Below are 20,342 nucleotides of genomic sequence, written 5' to 3'. Positions count from 1 at the left end.
GGTTCCCCATCCAATTTGAAACCATACCAGACTCTACTTAGCTTTGCAAATGTGCTAGCAGTTTTACTGCTATACCACTTGGAGGTGTTTTGCTGACTTCCACTTTATAGACTACCAAAGAATAACTGGAAAACAGAAAACTTAAAGAAAACCAAAGGATAACTAATTCAACTTCCTGAACTGAAAAAGCAAGATATTGTTGGAATCCATTGTCAACAAATGCCTCCAGAGCCCACAGCTTTCCAAAGCACTTTATTCAATCACTCAGTTCATGCTGCAAAATGAATAGTTAACCAAGTTACCTCAAATGCCAAAAACTGCCTTTTAAAAATTTGAACCATTTGGTAAAGAAAAGCAGTTGAAATATCCATGTTATTTCATATATTTAATGAACTAGGAAGAAGGAAAGCAATGAGGTTTTAGTTTGTCAGGCACATTTTTCCTCCCATCTTCTGCCTAATAGAATCTGCTCAGTTTCTAAAATTTGGAATCCAGTGGCAATGTAAACCTGCATGAATGAAAAATGAGTGAATATATGTTGCCCATTCATATTTTCAATTATGTTTCTCAGGCTCTGTTCAGCTACAGCTGCAAACCATGGCTTGTGTTACGTAATAAAGCTTGCACACACATGCACACTCTCCTTGCTCATCTGAAAAAATATTTACTTCCATTTTCCTGCAAGCCTATTACATTTGAGCCATATGGATTATGCTTTCACTACAAACTAGAATGGCAAACCACAGCTTGAAGCTGATTTGAAAAGATGGTTTGGAGAGCAAGTATAAACTTTGGTTCAGTTCACCACACTGGATAGAAAAACAAGCCCTGGATTGTGTGTAAGAGGAAGTAATTGGGTGTCAGTGGGGAGAAGGGAGGGTATGAAAACAAGGTTTGTACACAGTGCACCAAAATAAAGTCTGGAGATACACCTGAGTCACCCTGACCACAAAAAACTAAAGCAACTAAAAAGCAGGAAGAATACAAAATAATACAATTCATTTTTGTTAAGTTTACTTTCAGATACGCATAATCAAATATTAAAAAACAAAACAGAGATTAATAAATCTAATCAGCAAAAAGTAGTGACTCCAATTGCCAGATGCATTTCAGACTTCTTCTTCAGTAGCATATAAACGACAATTAGTGGATTAGCTACTCCATAATAGAATCAGATTCAGGCTTGAATAAATCAGGAATCTTAGTCTTAAGATAAAAATATTACATTTCTGCTCTGTACAAGATTTATCCTCCTGATATCCCGGAATTTTCCAGTTCCACTTCTCTGAAGGAGGGGGGGGGGGAGACTCCCAATGCTCTGGCCTTGAGGGACATAAGGGGGTGCAGAAGCTACTGTCATACAATTTCTTACAGGTTGGGCACTTGCGTTTTAAAGCAGGAGCAAGGCTGCTTGTTGAGCACAGGCCTGCAAATGAACAGCGCTCCTATGAAGAAGCAGCTACTCATACACAGGAGTTCTTTTCCGACGTCCACACAAGATGTGAGGACAGCCTGGGTATGTGACACTGGTGCCATGGCCTTATGTGAATGCTCTATAGGAGAGTAGCACATAAATAGGGCTAGTTTAGAAATTCAGATTCAACATCACGAACAATGAGGAGAAATATGTAAAAATGCACTAGATATGTGGAACCACAATTCCTTCTGATAAATTTCTTTAGAAAGGAATACTTACTGGTAGTGAACCCAGGATGGTCCAAGGGTTTTCTTGAACTGAGTGAGCCCAACAATGTCAATGTAAATTAGTTCCACTACTTTATCCCCTTGAGTTGGGCAGCCAGATCTGTTACCAACAACCTTCTTCATAATCCTAATAGTAAGAAAAAATAATAACTTTATTTCCACCGAATTCCTGCATTCATACATAAGAATGAAATAAATTTAGTCTTAACAGTGAGCTTTTATTTTTCCATTCCCAGAGACAGAATGACTAACAAACCAGTGTGTGTGTGTGTGTGTATGTATGTATGTATGTATATGTATGTATGTATGTATGCACATGTGTTGCCTCAACATGATTTTTGAAGAGCAGTGTCTGAGAAGGAGTCACTGTAATTCCAAAAGCCTGCCCAAGGCAGTATTCTAACCCTCAGCACTGATCTAACATTTACTCATCCCCACTTTACTCATCCCCAGTCTTTTTTATTATTCTTGTCCTTTGTTGAGCTAAGCCATGGTTTGATTTAGTGCGTCATCAAAACCTGGCCTTGTGGTTAGGCTCTTTTCTTGCTAACTGTGAGCTACAGCCAAGCCTTGTTCTCAGCACTTGGGTTTGGAAAACAAGCTAAACAATCATTGGTTAGCTCAGCAGAGGAGTTAAAAAAGACCAGGAAGAAGCATAATGGTTGCAACCAACTCTCCTTGTACCTGCACATCCACACAGTCCCAGAAAACAATTGTTTGTCTAACTGTATTGTGCAAGCAAAGACTAATGTGAAAAATATGGTTTGTGCAACATGGCTTTCCTGCCTCTACTCTTCACTGCAGCCTTTTCCAGGAGCCCCACTAGAATGAAGTGGAATATTGTGTCAGGGAATGGAAGCAGGAAATGGAATAGGTTGGAGCTGGAAGCCATTTTCCCTATAATGAAGTACCTATGCCTTTCCCCACCCTTCATTGAGTGCCACCTCCCCATTTCCTGCCTAGCAATCCAATACTGATAGGTAACCCTCACAACTGACCTTGAGTTCTGTTTTCCCTCTGTGAGCTACATGTTTCAGAGAAGCCAATTCTCCTTGTACTGTATACTTGTGAAACACTGCAAGAGGAATAAATCCCCAAGCTTACCATGGCATGGATGTGCACATGGGTGTACACATGCGCAATAGCTCTTCTTTCCAAATTTGGTAGTAGGTGACCTACAATGTGCTTCCAATTTCTTATTAGGGTTTTATATATTGGGAAAGTGAGATGGCTCCAAAAAATTGGTCTTTCCAGATGCAACTAACTTGCCAGATCCTCCATCTCCAGAGAAATTATGCTAGTCTCATTTTGAAATAGCATTAGTCTCGCATTTCAGCAAACAGTACTACTGACAGAGGTATTAATGCATGGAAATGTCCACAACAGGGTTAACACTTGATAACTTCCTTAGCATAAACATGTGCTCACTGCACTGGCAGAAATACAGTGAAACCAGACCAGATTAAAACAGATAGGGATACCCTATTATGTTAAACTCACATAATTCTTTCCACAGATGGGCTATTCATGTACCACAGGAGTGTCACCAAATAGTATGACTAATCCTTTAAGCCCATATTGTAAACATTTTCATTCCTGGCTGCTTATGTATAGTATACAGATACAAGCATACACACTTCCCGGACTAGCTGCCATACATTAGCTGTCTGGCTTAATTTACAAGGAAGCGTAATAGAGAAGTATTTCAGGCTTATTGAGTACATGGTGCAGCAGCTCTTTGAGGCCTTGAAATCCAAACTCATCGGTTTCTGACATACAAATACAGTAAACCCACAACTTATGTGGGGGTTACGTTCCTGGGATCACGCCTAAAACCACGTATAGTCAAAACACGTTAGATGTAATGGTGTGTGGGGTTTGCCTTTGTTCCCAGAAGCCTGCCCCCTTTCTGCCTGCTTTTATCTTTTATTATTTGTTTGCATTTTTTTTGCCAAGAGCATAAAGCTGAATGCCAACTAGTTAAGTGTGCATAAGTTGTGGACTTACTGTACCAACACCTGTGCTATTAAACATTGCCCCCAGCACAATACAGTGTAACCATGGGCTTAATTCTCAATGTGTTTCCAATGAAATAATTTAGAAATTATGGGTGGAATGCTGAAGAACAGGACCTTCAGAAAATAGCTCAAAATCCAAAACCTTTCTGGGAAAAAATGATGGCTTTCACACAAATTAACCACAACCAATTTAATTTGCTGATAAACAGTTTCATGTTGGAAATAAAGGTTATTTAAGAAAAAGAGGAAACAAATTAGAATACATTTCTCTTGCTACAGATGTCTAGCACACCTGTAACGGCAGAGAATAGAACTGCTTAGTTTTGAATTTTCCAGCATTCATTTATGAAGCCTCAGGAGGAAGCAGTGACAATGAAAACATATTATGCTTTTCATGGTGCACATATTTAGCTTATGAAAATAATCTACTTATCATCTGTTTAGTGAATTATCACTTTCATTTTCCTCTTCACAAAATTATAGGCTGTAGAATAAAGGCTTCAATAGATTTTGCAGTTAAAAGAAGGGGTTTTTTTGGTACTCAAGTTTCAAAGTGGAAAATAATCTCCTTACTCCTTGAGCTCCGCCAATGAAGCTGAAATCCTAATGTCATGGCCTAGTAAATAGAGAGATGTAATTAAATCACTCCACTGGACTAATTCACCAAGTGGGCCACCACTAAAGGCATTTTCTGCAATCTTGAATCCAGATTCTTTTGTGAGGAGTCCCAGATGAACAAGGACCTGAAAAAGAAAGCAGAAACGTAAGTATTCAGTACTGGATATATATGGAACAGAGGGTTTAACTATAACATCATTTTACATCAATAGCCCCAATTGTTAGTGCTACAACATAGCATATTAAATATTTGTACTTAATTATTTCAATCACTTATAAAACACCTAGAAGCTGTTCATTTACAGCATCTACAGAACGTTAAAAACACAGACAAAATACTCTTCAGCCACAGACTCACAGGCTAACAGGCACAATGCAAAAGGGAAAGAAACTAAGAGAATAAGTCATGCATTCAAAGGCATCAATTATTGAAGTTACTTAAGACCTACTCATATGGGCAGAAGTGTGCAGAGAGAGAAGCAAGGCCTCACTTTTGTGTGAGAAGCATATGCAAGCTCCTGTTTGTGAGTTGGGGATCTGCACAGCTGGGACCCGTGGCGTGCGTGGGCAGGGCAATGGGGGAAGTTGCCCTGGGCACAAAATTGTTAGGGGTACAAAATTTCTAATAAACAACAACAACAACAACACACCCTCTTCCTCATGTGGGTGGAGGAGAAGATTTAGGCAATGGCCAGTTGCTCAGGTTCCCTCTGCACGGGCTTTAGAAAGATACCTGCTCCCGACCAAACCCCCATCCTGCTCAATGCTCACAGGCATCACAGCTGCAAAGATACTTGCCTTGCCCCAGGCAACCCACGCTACGCCACTGGTTGGCACACACCCCACAATTAGGTTCTCAGACTACATGGAGCTCCTGCAAATGTGCTCATACATTGGTATTTTCCCCTTACATAACCCGTAAGAAGGTGGACTAAAAGTGAGCCACTCCCCACTCCCTAAACATTTATGCCCTATGCAAAACATGAATAGGGCTACTCTCAGCAGTATCATTTATTTAGCCAGCAATATTCAAATACCACTAAATCGCAGTCTCTAAGAGATTCACATAAAACAGCACAAAATACCAATTCAATATAGCAATAAAATAAACTTCAAAAACAGTAAGTTTTGGGAGTGAAACTTGGGGTTGTAAGATGTCCCCAAAAAGTGTCATGTCAGTTTTTGTTTGAAAAAACCATGGGACTTTTTCAATGCCAGGATATTAACAGTGGCTGGAGCAATAAAGTACACCAATGACAAACAACACCATCTCACCATAAACCTGTACCAACCTGGTTGGATCACAGGGATGTGGGTCCGAGCCCCACACTGGGCAAAATATTTCTGCATTGCAGGGAGCTGGATAAAAACAACCCTCATGGTCTCATCCAACTCTACAATTCTGTGATGACTAGGAAAATCATATCCCAAATTATTGTATTTGCAAGGCCAAAAAAGCACCTCACATATAAACTGCAATTAGTTTTCTTAGGATATTTTGTGTGTCCCAGGTGCTTTTTGTGCACAGATAGAAAACTGTAAATAGTATGTGGCTCCTTTTTAGTCCTAGAAAGACTACATTGTAGATAAATTCTGCAATAAAAAAGTGCACCCGGGGTATAATTCTAACTCCAGACATCTGGATTAAAATTAAGGTATTCCATACAGGATGCTAATATTTCATAGTATCCAACATTACTCTGATGAAAATAGGGATGCCCTATTTAGTCATCATCATCATGCTCCACCCATCTGACTGGGTTGCCCCAACCACTCTGGCAGCTTCCAACATATAGAAAAATATAACAAAACAAACATTTAAAAACTTCCCTATACAGGGCTGCCTTCAGGTGTCTACTATAGGTTGCATAGTTATAATCTCCTTTACTCAGGGGTCGCATAACTCCATACCCTCCAACATTTATCCAATTAAAATAGTAGGGACATCCTAAGGAAAAGCGAGACATTTCAGGATCAAATCAGAAACCAGGGCGGCTTCTGTAAATCCTGCACTGTCCCTGGAAAATAGGGACATTTGGAGGGTCTGACATTTGAAATCAGCTTATATCAGGCCCTTAACACCACGGAGAGACTGCAAGTCAATACCTGTCTGCCCAGAATCAAGATTATTCAGATACTATTTTACCTTTATCCTCAAAATGCTCCTTTCCTTGGATTCATGTTTTTAATTGGATTAAAATCCCACTGGCAGAGAATTGTAACTGGTTTTTAGTTAGCATACACTACCTACTTAAGTGTCACCATTTGGAAGCATTTTGAATTGCTAGCTTGGTTACCTCTCTCTTTTTCTCTGACATACGAAGAGGTATACTGTACCATACTGACATATGGCAAGTATATTGAACCAACTCCTACTCGACCCTTAGAGCTAATGGGGCAGTTTTATGGATGCAGCAATGTAAATGGTATTTCTGCCTTGGAGCAAAACTCACTTTTTTTCGTTTTCTCTTCTCCAGGTTTTGTTTTTCAGCAAGTGATTTAATTGCTTCTATCCAAGTGTCTGCCATCCTTCTTATTCGTAGCATCATCCACCGGAATTCTTCATGCCTGGACATCATTTTGTATAGCAATTCAAAATTTGTTCTGATTTCAGCCTTCAATTAAACAGAAAAGTTTTAAATGTGATATTGCAGAAATGATTATTTTTTTCCTAATAAGAAATCTCTCTAAAGTGTGTGGGTGTGTGAGGCACAGTGTCATTTCACTTCATTTATTTAAAAATTGCATACAGATATTCCAAAATTCAAACTCACAAAGTCGGAAAATGAAAAGTAAGCTCTCGGGTATTATCCATGTGATAACTGAGCTCATCATGTGTTCTCCCCTCCCTGCATATTACTTTGGTAATTTCATACATTAAGAAAAATACATTTCCCCAGCTACCATACCGATATGATATACAGGTTAGCCATTATGTGCTTGCTTCTCATATTCACATTTTTAAACATACACCTGAAATAGTAAATTTATGGAGTGGCTCTTAATTGTTAAGTTAATAGTATAACATTTGCTTTATTCAGTACTGCAACTCTTTCATTAGAAAGAAAGGATCTTAACTTGTGACATACTATTACTTTATTATTATATAATAAATATATTATTATATAATTTAATGTTTCTCTCCCCCCCCCAGGCTCCCAATTTTAATGAAGTTGACTTTATGTACACCAAATATGTCTGCTGACTGAATAGACCTACCTGCAATATAAAGAGTATGCTTCCAAATATTTGCTGTAGTATCTAAAAATTGTGTATTAACTTCTAAGTATGTCCAACAAGTGCATGTTTCCAAAAGAACGGCAAGAAAAAGCAAGTGTGTGAGATTAGGACGAGAATTACTAGGCATTCAGACAGTTTAGGTTTACTTTATGACCCAAGATTTGTTTTTTGTTTTTTCCTCCCTACACTGAAAGCTGAACTTAAGGTAACTCCAAGGCCACTTTGTTAACCATACTCCTTACCATTGTCTTTTGATCAGTTTCTTCATTAGTATTTTTTGCTCTCCAGGGTAAACGAGGACACCAGTTTTCAACCTGCAGATATAGGGATCTTTTGTTAGGCACAGCTTCAGATGCATCAAGCAAGATGTTCATTCGGCTATTTCCTTGATGCGACCCCATTCTCATTTGCTGGCAGCCATAACAAAACAGCACAAGGGCAGTAGGCAACAAACCAGAAAAAAGGCACCTCTTTGAAGATATCATAGCAACAGCAATAGCATTTTCAAAAGACGACGAAAACAGATTGGCTATTAAAAGTCTTATCTTTGACCTCTTCAATAAACTGGCTCCCTTTCATTAACTGATCAAATCTTCAACGTAACATATACGTATCGTATGAAACAACCCTGAAGAAGTTGATATGAGAAAATTGGAGTGCTCAGCACAACAGGACAGCTGGCACATGGAGAAAAATGTGTTTAAATCATTATGCATGAATAAAGCACAACAATAGTCAATAATAAATAAAAAACTATGACATTAAGACTTTACTTCTTTAGAAGAAGGAACACCAATATCCACAGAAGGCAACACTTCCCTTACATTGTCCCTCGAGACGGACAGATGCCAACAACAATGAATATATGAGAACACAGGATGCCATGAATCCATTCTCCTATCGTAATGGATTTCCTGGCGGTACTAATGCACATTGGCATCCAAAAACACGTGGGATTCATAACAGCAAATATTTTTCTACAGTCCAAAAATGAGTGTTCCAGTGATAAGGACACTAAAAAAAATGATTCACTACAAAAAGGCCAAAACCTTTGCCACTCACCAAAATCTTCAGTGCTAGCAGAGGAGTTAATAACTTACCAGTCAAAAGAGTTTGAGTCCATCTGCCAAATTGCCCATAACACTATCATGGTTTGCTCATTACTTTCATTAATGTTTTGTTGTTGTTGTTAAAATAGAAATGGAAAGTGCAAGGAGGTCTGATTAGGATTCCACCGTGTCCGTGATCAACCCTTTCCTCCTGCACCACTGTGCTAAAAAAACAACAACACCCCACCCTAAACTGCTGTTAGTCCTAGGACAGGGACTTTGAAATCTGTGATTTAAAGTAGGCTATAGTCCAAAATTTAATCCATAAAAAGACAGCCTTATATAATCTGCTTTTTGTTAGTACTATTTTTTTTGGGGGGGGGGATAAATAGATGAATAAAGAAATGCTTCTGACCATGTTAGAATCTCTATTGCCTAATTCTGATAGAAAGAACAGCTAGAGGGATGGTAGGATTGTCATCAGCAATCAAAATTTTAGCCAATGGCACACTATTACCAAGCAAGCTTCTTCACAAGCAACTTTATAATTTTGTCTTGCAGCAGAGGTACTTCACCATGCTACATACTGAGGAACAACTACACATTTTAAGCAGAATCTCCTCGTCAGAAGTCACTAGAGAAAAATAGTTCGCACCTATGGTGAATTACTAAGCTAAAGCACATAAATTATTCTACCCACCCCCCAAAAACCCAATTTTCCTTTTTAGTACTGTTCTCGTTCCTTACTGAAACTACCACATTCCTTAATGCAGAATATCCATGTCTAGAACTCTAGTTGAAAATTATGATGAATGATTTAAAGAGTGAATTGTGTTGAGAAAGAATCTTCCATCTCTGAGAGGATGCCTGGAGAAATAATTCTCCATGACTTTGGAGCATCAGATAGAAAGGTAGACCAGGGAAGAGTCTGCTGCAAAAAGAAGACAGGTTTTTGATCCATTTTCACTGTGGCTGAAAGCCTGCAGGGGGCAAAGACAAAGGAAGCACCACACTTTTCTAGGAAGTGGGATACACCACAGCCAGCTGCCACTGCTTCCTGTGCTTTTTAAAAGTTAGGAACACCCAGAGACAAAGGAACTGTTGACAAGTTGTGCAGACAAGAAGACTGACACATACTAGGCAGTATCTTTGATATCTTATAGATGTAAAATAAAATAAAAACTTAATGCAAGTTAAGAGACCCAGTACACCTGTCCATTCAACATCGAACAGGTGTATGAGATAGATGACATTTTACGAATGAATATTTATGCCACCCCATCCACTATTATGTGAATATTTAAAAGGCTTTAACTTTTTTTCCTTTTCACAGAACTGGATTAAATTTGCAGGCATTGTAGCATCTCATAAATCAACAACACCTGACAAATTACAGATAAATAACTTCAGGGATTAATTCAGCCTTTATAGTTTTGGATTCACTAAATCTCTCCTACTCTTTTGTGGGGACTCTTTTGTATAAAAATAGCATATACAGTGGTGCCTCGCTAGACGAATTTAATTCGTTCCACAGGTCAATTCTTTAACGAAAAATTCGTCTAGCAAATCCCATAGGAATGCATTGAAATATATATATATATTGCCCATAGGAACGCATTAATTGAATTTCAATGCATTCCTATGGGAAACCGCGATTCGCTAGACGAATTTTTCGTAAAACAAATTCGTCTTGCGAGGCAACCTCCGCTTGAAAAATCTCTCCATTAAGCGAAAAATTTGTCTGACGGGGCATTCGTCTAGCGAGGCACTACTGTACACCATAGAGGTGTCCCAGACAGATATAATGTTTCAATTTTTGTAGACACACTGTTTGCTGTTTTTTCAATGCCTGCATCTCAAAAACGTCGCAAGTCACCTGCAAATATCATCTTAACAAACTCTGGGCTCCTAACTACAGTAAGTAAAAATTCCCTGCATGTCCCAAAATCTTGGAACAATACCTTTAAAATATTGTCAGTTCTTGAAAAAATACTCACACATAGTCTTCTATTTCATGAAAAGTTATGCAACAATCTGTTTTAGTTTGCTCCTGGCCTGTCAGTATTTTGCATGTCATCTTTTAAAGATCCCCCCAGTTACTAGGCTAGTATTACTGTGGTCAGGCTATCTCTGTCTAGGAACAAAATAAAAAAAATTCCTTCAGTAGCACCTTAAAGACCAACTAAGTTTTTATTTTGGTATGAGCTTTCGTGTGCATGCACACTTCTTCAGATACCAACAGGAACAGGCAGAGCTAGCAATATACATGCCATGCCACTGTGGATACTTGAACCTTCAGTGACTCAGCAGCATCAAGGAGCATGCTAAAGTATGAACTTCAATCCTTTTTTGGGGGGTGTTACCCCATTCAGAAGGAGCTGTGCATCCAGCTCCCAGGCTGACCAATCCATGGGCACACCTTTATCTTGTCAGAATTTAGTTTATTCATTGTCAGCTTTAGTTTATTCATTCCCATCCTGCTTCCAGATTCCCGAGCACAACTGTATTTGCTGAAAATGTGGCACATAAACAAAGCAACTCAACTATATGCTGTACTCTCAAAGGTCATCTACTCTCAAAGGTCTTTATCAAGACACTTTAAAAATTCCAACCATTCCACGTATTTCATATGTTCCTGCAAACCATTCAAAACCCAAACAAACAAACAAACAAACAAACCCTGACATCTCATGAAATATGATGAAGAATCTAGAAATTAAAATTATTGTTCTATTATTCAAAAAACATGTTTTGGGACACAGTGATTACATTTTAAACGAAAATATTGTCATTTAACACAGCTTTCTTTTCTTTTTAACTTCCCAGAACAACTTTACACAGTCACCCATTTTAGCATTCAGGTTTCATGCATATCATGAACTATCAATTCTCCATCACTGCCTATTGACAAATTATTTAATTAGATACCAGTTCCAGGTTATCTTTAGCAAGCAACACAGTTCATATATCCACATCATTGTAGTGGTTATTATAATTTTATTCCATGCTTGCATTCACAAATATTTAAGCTTTCAGAATTTGCTGTTTAGCTTAAGCATAACATTAATCACAGGATTAAGTATGCTGAATTTAAGCTCAAGGTTAATACCATGACCAAACAATATTAGTTTTATGTGCTGTCAAAAAGAAACCTCTTAGGAAACCCCCCAAAGACTTTTATGTTTGCTGTTCACTAAACATAAAACAGATTGATGAGTAATATGGATCATTTCTTCTTCAGGGAAGCACAATGAATTCTATACAATTATGTACTGTAACAAATGTCACACAAAGAACTTCATAAATTCCCTAAATTCTGGAGTGTTTGAAGATCTAGGATTCACTATTTTTTCCTAAATACAGAAGCATCCTAATATCTCAAGCAAAGGACATGATAAACACAAATCACCAGGCCTTGACATTTTTTTCTCCATCAACAGTTACAAGATGGCTGAGAGCACTGATAGTGAATTGGGTGTTATAAACAACATTTTGCCCCATTGGCTGCATAGCTCTAACCTGATGTATATAATGGCCTTGCACAAAATGGAAGTCTATAGGGTGTTCTCCTAGCCAACATGTTAGGTCATATGATGCTACAGTAGGTGTCACAGAACACTTATATGCACCTCTCCCAGATTTCAGTTCTTACACTCACTCTAAAAATGGGGTAATGGACTCTGGTAAAGAAAAATCTTTTCAACAATACACAACCTAGAAAACACGTCTTAAAAGTATGACTGATGAGGTTAAAACACCCGCTCCACAAACTTATATATTTATAGCCTTATCATTACACCTTGCTTTTTAGAAAAATGAGATGAGCAAAGGCAAAATTACTCTCCAATCTGAACTGTTTGAGAATATGCTCCTCCTACACTCTAAAAGAACATATTCAAAATAATTTACCACTGCAATTCTGTCTTTCTATTATCCCCGCAAAAGTCTCTGCATGTGATATATTTGTAGATGTTAAACAGTGAAGCCTCATGCAATAGTTCACCAGAGAGGTGAATCATAGTGAAGAGGAATTTGAAAACGTTCCTAAATAATGGCTGAAGAATACTGCACACCTGGCAACCCTGAGATCACTGGATGAAATCGTGTTTTTAATTGTAAATCTTTTTACAGTGTTGTAACTGTTCTAGAATGCTTTTATTTTCTTTTAATTGTGGGAGTGTGTGCTGCCCAGTGTAAGCTGGTAGCCAGCAAATGACAGCAAGAGCCACTGCTGAGGTTCACTGGGACTGCATGTTCCATCTCTTTCTTCAAACCATTTTAACTCACGCAGAACCTATTAGTAAGATAGACTGTAAATCTAATAAGGTAAAGGTAAAGGGACCCCTGACCATTAGGTCCAGTCGTGACCGACTCTGGGGTTGCACGCTCATCTCGCATTATTGGCCGAGGGAGCCAGCGTATAGCTTCCAGGTCATGTGGCCAGCATGACAAAGCCGCTTCTGGCAAACCAGAGCAGCACATGGAAACGCCGTTTACCTTCCCGCTGTAGCGGTTCCTATTTATCTACTTGCATTTTGACATGCTTTCGAACTGCTAGGTTGGCAGGAGCTGGGACCAAGCAACGGGAGCTCACCCCGTCACAGGGATTCGAACCGCCGACCTTCTGATCAGCAAGTCCTAGGCTCAGTGGTTTAACCACAGCGCCACCTAATAAGCAACAGTTTAGAAGTTAAGCCACAAGCTTATTAAATCTAATAAGCAACAGTTTAGAAGTTAAGCCACAAGCTGATCAATAGCCATCAATATTGGATGTACTGATCTTCTAAAAATCTGTTTTCACCCAAGTTATGGCACTCCTTTGCTGGCATTCTCTTGTGAACTGTATTTGTTCCATCATCTATATTGAGCTTAATTAGCATGTCTATAAAAAGATACCGGTAATACTCACTGACACATGCCGGAAACACTATGATACCTCCTGAAGTGAGGGAGATATTAACAAGCTAACTTGCTCTAAGAAGATGTTTTGGCCTTTCATTACCTCTTGAAAGCTGAGAGAATAAATATGCCATTTTTTTGGGGGGGGGAAATACTATGACACACAGTATGCACATAGCATTTTAATAATTTAAAAGAAGAATTCTACGTTCTTCATTAGCTACATCAGCAAGAAATGCTGATGATTCAAAGACAGTTAAATTCTATTAAGGAAAGACCTTCCTTAAAAGGGAACTAATCTTTAAAGTGCAACAAAATTGAAGAGTTCACCCAGGATAACTCATGGTCAATCTGTACTTTGAATATGCAGGGAATGATACCGGAGAGAAATAAACAAAAGAAAATAAAAACGTTTTCCATCTTACACGTGTTATAAAGTACAAACAGTAACATACTGCCGGGGGGGGGGGCACCCTACTGATCATAATTGTGCAGACTATGATCAGAACGATGCAGTGTACATATCAAAGGGCAAGACTAATTACCGGTACTTTTTTGCCCACCAATCTAAATCGCAGTTAAAGGTTTCCAAAAAAACTATGTACTGAGCCACTTTGCCTCTCCACACTAGCATGGGGCCTATGGGGTTAAATTGTGGTTAGCGTTAATTATGATTTATTGTGCTAAACAATTACTGCTTGAAATTTTATTTTAAACTCCAGTCAGTCATTGGGATTTTTCAACAGCTTTACATATCAGTCGCAATACAAATTTACTGACCTCACTGAGGTAAATAAAGAAGGAGCATGTTGATCCATCCACACCGTAACTTGCGTAACAAGGATCAGATCGCCACATATCTTTCATCCACTAGAAGATTAAAAAAACAACACATACAGTCAGCAGATATGGGGTTTATAAGCGTAGCTACAATACCAACCATACATATATAATATGGGTGAACTGGTAGAAAGCAGCATTTGAGATCAGCAAAGTCAGCTGCAGCGATTATTAATCATGTTAATATTTCATGGATGAACATGTAGGATAACCTCAGTGTTAGTCAAGGCATCAACATATGGTTTACTGCTGTGCACACAATGTAAGTGGACCAAGATCTGTTCTATATATGGGGCTTTTTCGGGCTAGGAAGCTGCCTTATATCAAATCAGACCATTGGTCCACTCAATAAAGAAATGCAATCTTACTTTTATTTTGCCCTCACAGTGGGGGAAGCCATCCATGGGAGGCAATTCACACTGTTCCTGGGCTCCATTAATGAGATCTGAGAAGAAAGAGAGAGAGAGAGAGAGAGAGAGAGAGAGAGAGAATATCATTCAATAATTGTAGTACACTTCGTAACTTATTCATACTTCATCTCAACCAGCTGTGCAGATGGATCACCACCCAAATTCCAACTGAATTATAAAAATGAGCACTGCCTTTCTCCCACCAACCCCCCCAAAAAACAGAGAATACAACCAGGTAGGAATACAACCAGGCCATACAACCAGGTAGGAATAAAACTGAATGTGCATCAATTGTGCTCAATCAGGACAGGTTGTTAAGAATTAAAAATGGAAATAATTCCTCATCATTTATAATTAAGCACAGCCAAATTCCTAAGCAGAAATGCAATTAACCTATTTGTTAAAACTGAAGTACAGCAATCATTCAATGAGCAGTTGAGAGTCAAATGTTTGACAAACCTCAGAACACAGATGGAAGCTTAATTCATTTTAAAGCTGCGCTCCCTATTATCACTGCATGGAGCACATGCATTTACAGTGGCACGCATGATTATGGGTATGAAAATAGAGAGAGATGGGATGTTGGTCAGAACCTTGGGATCTGAACACCAGAGATTTCTTTCTCTTTGCTATCTGCCTCTACCCAGTCCTCATTTGATTCCGAAAGTCATGTGTGAGAAGTATGTGTATGCACATGTGACTTTGTACAGAGGACAAGGATGAGGAACCTGCAGCCGCCGCCCCCCAGATGTTGTGGACTACATCTCCCGTCATCCATGACCACTGGTCATGCTGGCTTAGGCTGATGGAAGCTGGAGTCCAACCTTTATCTGGCGGGCCACAAGTTCTTCATCCCTACAATCGTTCATCTGTGCAATACAGAAATAACTCAGATTTTCATCTGAACATCTAGGCATGGTGCTGGTTAGCTGGGTGATGGTGTAACTCAATTACACTCTCTCCAGCCCTGCATTTTATATGTTAAGTGTTCATTTGCAGTGTTTTAGATTTGTTACTAAATATAGGTGGTGGAAAACTTGAATCAATTATGACCTCCAGAATGGCACATTAGTGTGCCTACTTTGTTTTGGCAATGGCAGCATAGCAGCAATAGTTTTCTGCACCCATTGTCTCCTTGGGGAGTCTTTCAGAAGAGTTGTGCTATATATAATGTGAAGGGACTCTTTAGCATGTGAATATCACCTCAAGGCACAAGTATAGCCATTTCCAACCCACACATCTCCTAGCATATTAAAATGGTTCAAGCTTTACTTAAAATGTCATTGTAGGCAAACTATAGCACAGTGTAGGCAGCAAAAGAAGAGTACACAAAATTAATACCAAACCAAGGAGATAGAACGCTACTGTTAAGTACTTGCATACATAGCTTGTATGCTATGATAAAGCTCAGGTCGTAACAGGAATGCTTAAATAAAACATAACACAGAGAGAGCACCAGATGTATCAAAACAACATGTCAAGGCTTGTTTGCAAATAATATTGACTCAGCTGGGAGTTATCATGAAGGTAGTGTATCAAGGACAATAAATGGGGTTTTGCTTGAAGGGCACTGCCCTCTCTGCCTCAAAGTCCTTGGAACTACACGAAGAAGAACTGAAATGTATTGGTAACAACAATGATTACTGTCAATTCAATCAGATTCCCAACAATTAAGAAACATAATTGAAGCCAATATCTGATGAGTTTGAGCTGGACAGCTGACATTTTGACTACAGCTTTAGCAAGCATTAAAAGCCTATGTAGGGTCACTAATTTAGCTGAGTCCTATACTTGTCCTTCAGTACACAACCTGCAAGCTAATTCAAAGAGAAGTTTGCAAGAGATTCATTATAGATTTTTCTGTCATGGGCTTGAATAGAAAATGGCCTTTCTATTTATAATTTCTAGAAGGACTCCCCACACCCTGCAACAAGGGAGAAAGAAATAATATTCTCTCTCTCTCTCTCTCTCTCTCTCTCTCACACACACACACACACACACACCCTAGAGATATGTCTGAAAAGGGTAGCTTGAAGATTGTAGGAGAGGGTGCAAAATTTCAAGGAGGAAATATTCACCTTTCACTATCCTTTGCAATAGGAACCATGCTTAATTCTCACTTTCTGCTGCAGGTAGCATATGGGGCTATCTGCCAGGCACTGGCTCTGGTTCAGTGGTCTGGAGGATCAGAAACCAGATGCAGGCTCAGGCATTCTACTTCATATTTCCTCCTCCTCAGCTTTCTATGCAGCATTAAATTTAACTTGCTATGAAACCAAAGTCAACAACTATGGTGAGCTCTGGCCTTTAAAATGCAGCAGCAGCAGCAGCAACAACAATAAATGCTTTTCAACATTAATACAAAAGCATGCAATGTAGGCATTTTGAAACCACAGGGTGGGAGAAACAGGCATTTTGGGGAAATGTAGGGAGAACTTAAATGTATGCAAACATGGGGGTATTCAGCCCTTATATGATCTTGCTTCTATGTGTTGATAAAATCAGGACAGCTTTTTGAGCTCACACTTTCTCACATGCATAAAAAGTTAGTACCTAAACTAGGAAATCTTACATTTAAACATTGAAACCCAATTCTGGCGTTGCCTTCTCTGTGAAATAAGGAATGAAGAAGAAGCACATAACCCAAAGACACACTTTCAGTGATGCAGCATGAAGAGATAAGACCAGGAGGAGTTATTCAAAAAGACATCCTAAACTTCAGTTGTTTAGGAAACATGAAGTGTATTGCAACTTCCTGAACAAAACAATACTGTCTTGTATATGCATGAAGCACGAAAAATATAAATCCTTCACTCTATAGTCAAAGATAATTGACTAACTACAAATGCAACTAGTATTTGAGATGGAGTTGCAGGTGTTTCAACCTACGGTACCCAAGAAAATACATCATTTCACTAGCTAACAAATAAGGTGGGGGTGGCGAGGGAAACCATCAACATACCAGGAATACCGTACTAACTACAAATAGTAATATCCAATCCTATCATACAATGAAAAGAATTACACTCAACATTGTGAGAAAAATCATTGCATAAGCGCGCGCACACTCCGCAATTGGACCATCTGTGTGGAGACATACATTACAAGGGAAAAACATGTTTTAAGCCTGCACCTTACAATTCTGAGCCTATCCAAAGTATTATAAGGGTGTTTTCCTGCATTAGTAGTCTTTTGTTTGATATACTGACCAAAAAAGGTAAAAATAAATAAATTGGGTTAGCTGGAATAATGATGTCACATTGTTTATCATTACTTTGTGGAAGCAAAGCATGAAGCACCTGCCAGCTCCAAGATACGTTGGAAGGGTATTCATCCACATGGGCATATCAAAACTTGCAATTCTATCCTCCCGTCTTGACAAGCTTTTCATGATTGCTGCCAAATAAGGTACACTTTCCACCCACAAAGGGCACATCAGGGCTGTGATACAATACTACAGCCAAATATTTTAAGGTGAGTGCAAGCTACACCTTGTTAGGTCCACGGAACAACTCCAGCAAGGAAACAAATAGGTATCCTTTTATATGTTAAAGAAAAATGTAGTCAACACGCTTCAGCAATTCTGTGTGTAGGGTAGGTTTTCTCTAAAACCAGTTCGGCAATACAATACAAGGAATGAGGAGCAACAGAGTGCAGTTTCATCACAATGCTTTTTTCGGTTCCAAGACAGTAAGTCATTAAAAAAAAGAAGAAGAATAGGGGTTGCATTTAACTAAGTCCTACTCAGAGTAAACCCATCAAAGTTAACAGACCTAAATGAGTCATAGCCATTAAAATGCAATGGGTCTTCTTTGAGTAGGACCAGCATGCTAATATCACCCCAGAAATGTAATCATTTATTGGATCATCTACCACAGGCATCCCCAAACTGAAACTTTGCCACACTTTATCCAAGAAGCAAAATAAAAAAATTCCTTCAGTAGCACCTTAAAGACGAACTAAGTTTATATTTTGGTATGAGCTTTCATGTGCATGCACACTTCTTCAGATACACAATATATTTTGGCCTACAACTCCCATGATCCCTAGCTAACAGGACCAGTGGTCGGGGAAGATGGGAACTGTAGTCCAAAACATCTGGAGGGCCGAAGTTTGGGGATGCCTGATCTACCAGGTCTATACTCACAATGGTTCTTTAAAACCCTGACTGCTTCCATTTATTCCAGGGGTAGAGAACGTTTTTGACTCCACAGGTAAGATCCTTATAAGAATCAGCCTTGCAAACCAAATTTGACAGATATCATTCCTATGGTGATGGTGACGATCCCACCCTTCACCCTAAGAACCTAGGGCAAATTTTAAGAATGTACAATAAGGATGCCTGGTTCTTGGCCAGATTTTGAAATACATTCTTTTAGCGTATACGTGTGAATCTGCTTTGATTCTAATTTCCTTAAAATAAATCAAATTTCTTTTTACATGTGATGCTGCAGCTTGGATTTAGCTGTCAGCTCCTGTCCTTGCTCAGCTATTCTATTTCTGCCCTGCACTACTAAGATTTTGAAACTCATTATTGCAGAGAGGGGGGCATCCAAATTGGCCCCAATACATTAGCTTGCGGCAAGCAGTAGCTGTTGGCTCACTTGAATACATTTGCCTCATCCGATGTGGGGAAAACATGGGACATTAATTAAAGTTTGTCTGGCACCCAGGTTGCACCATAGCATCTAAAGCATGGGTAGACGAACCAAGGCCCGGGGGCCGGATCTGGCCCAATTCCCTTCTAAATCAGACCCACGGCTGGTCTGGGAATCAGCGTGTTTTTATATGAGTAGAATGTGTCCTTTTATTTAAAATGCATCTCTGGGTTATTTGTGAGACCTGTCTGGTGTTTTTACATGAGTAGAATGTGTGCTTTTATTTAAAATGCATAGATCTTTGGGTTATTTGTGGGGCATAGGAATTCATTCATTTCCCTCCCCCCCAAAAAAATAGCCTGGCCCCCCCACAAGGTCTGAGGCACAGTGGACCACCTCCCCTGCTGAAAAAGTTTGCTGACCCCTGATCTAAAGCAACCAACATGGTGCCCTGCACATGTTGTTGGACTCCAACTGTCATCAGCCCAAACCAACATGGCCAGTGATAAGGAATTATGGGAGTTGTAGTCCAACAACATCTGGAGGGCACCATGTGGGCTACCCCTCTTCTGAGGGCTTGCTTTCAATGTTGTCTGAAGGCACATGATCAGCAACCTTGCTCAAGCTAAGGAGGACCGGGTCTGGTGAGCTCACTGGTGGAAGCCCCTCTTGGGATCCTTCTGCATTACGTTTATCATAGCTATAATAAATAAATAAAAATCCTAGTTTTGTGTAACTTGGGGAGACTGCACTTAGGATTAGTATACACAAAAAGTATCAGGTGTAATGACAATGATTATGGTTTTCCCAGTAGTGATGTATGGAAGTGAGAGCTGGACCATAAAGAAGGCTGATCGCCGAAGAATTGATGCTTTTGAATTATGGTGCTGGAGGAGACTCTTGAGAGTCCCATGGACTGCAAGAAGATCAAACCTATCCATTCTTAAGGAAATCAGCCCTGAGTGC

General features: G+C 39.2%; 1 protein-coding gene across 3 annotated transcripts in view; it reads right to left on the bottom strand.

Moving 5' to 3' along the window:
* MGAT5 (alpha-1,6-mannosylglycoprotein 6-beta-N-acetylglucosaminyltransferase) overlaps positions 1 to 20,342 on the bottom strand; it is a 118,498-nt gene that overhangs the window by 35,592 nt on the left and 62,564 nt on the right. For all 3 annotated transcript variants that reach the window (XM_060279337.1, XM_035130388.2, XM_035130397.2), the window contains 6 exons: positions 14,737 to 14,813; positions 14,309 to 14,398; positions 7,823 to 7,894; positions 6,794 to 6,955; positions 4,296 to 4,465; positions 1,697 to 1,831 (listed from right to left, as the gene is read on the bottom strand). In XM_060279337.1, the coding sequence (XP_060135320.1) occupies positions 1,697 to 1,831; positions 4,296 to 4,465; positions 6,794 to 6,955; positions 7,823 to 7,894; positions 14,309 to 14,398; positions 14,737 to 14,813 (706 nt within the window). The remainder of the gene's footprint in view (positions 1 to 1,696; positions 1,832 to 4,295; positions 4,466 to 6,793; positions 6,956 to 7,822; positions 7,895 to 14,308; positions 14,399 to 14,736; positions 14,814 to 20,342) is intronic.

Source organism: Zootoca vivipara, chromosome 1 (assembly GCF_963506605.1).
Source record: "Zootoca vivipara chromosome 1, rZooViv1.1, whole genome shotgun sequence".
NCBI lineage: Eukaryota > Metazoa > Chordata > Lepidosauria > Squamata > Lacertidae > Zootoca > Zootoca vivipara.
The sequence above is the reverse complement of the archived record's forward strand: the minus strand, read 5'-3'. Positions and strand labels throughout refer to the sequence as shown.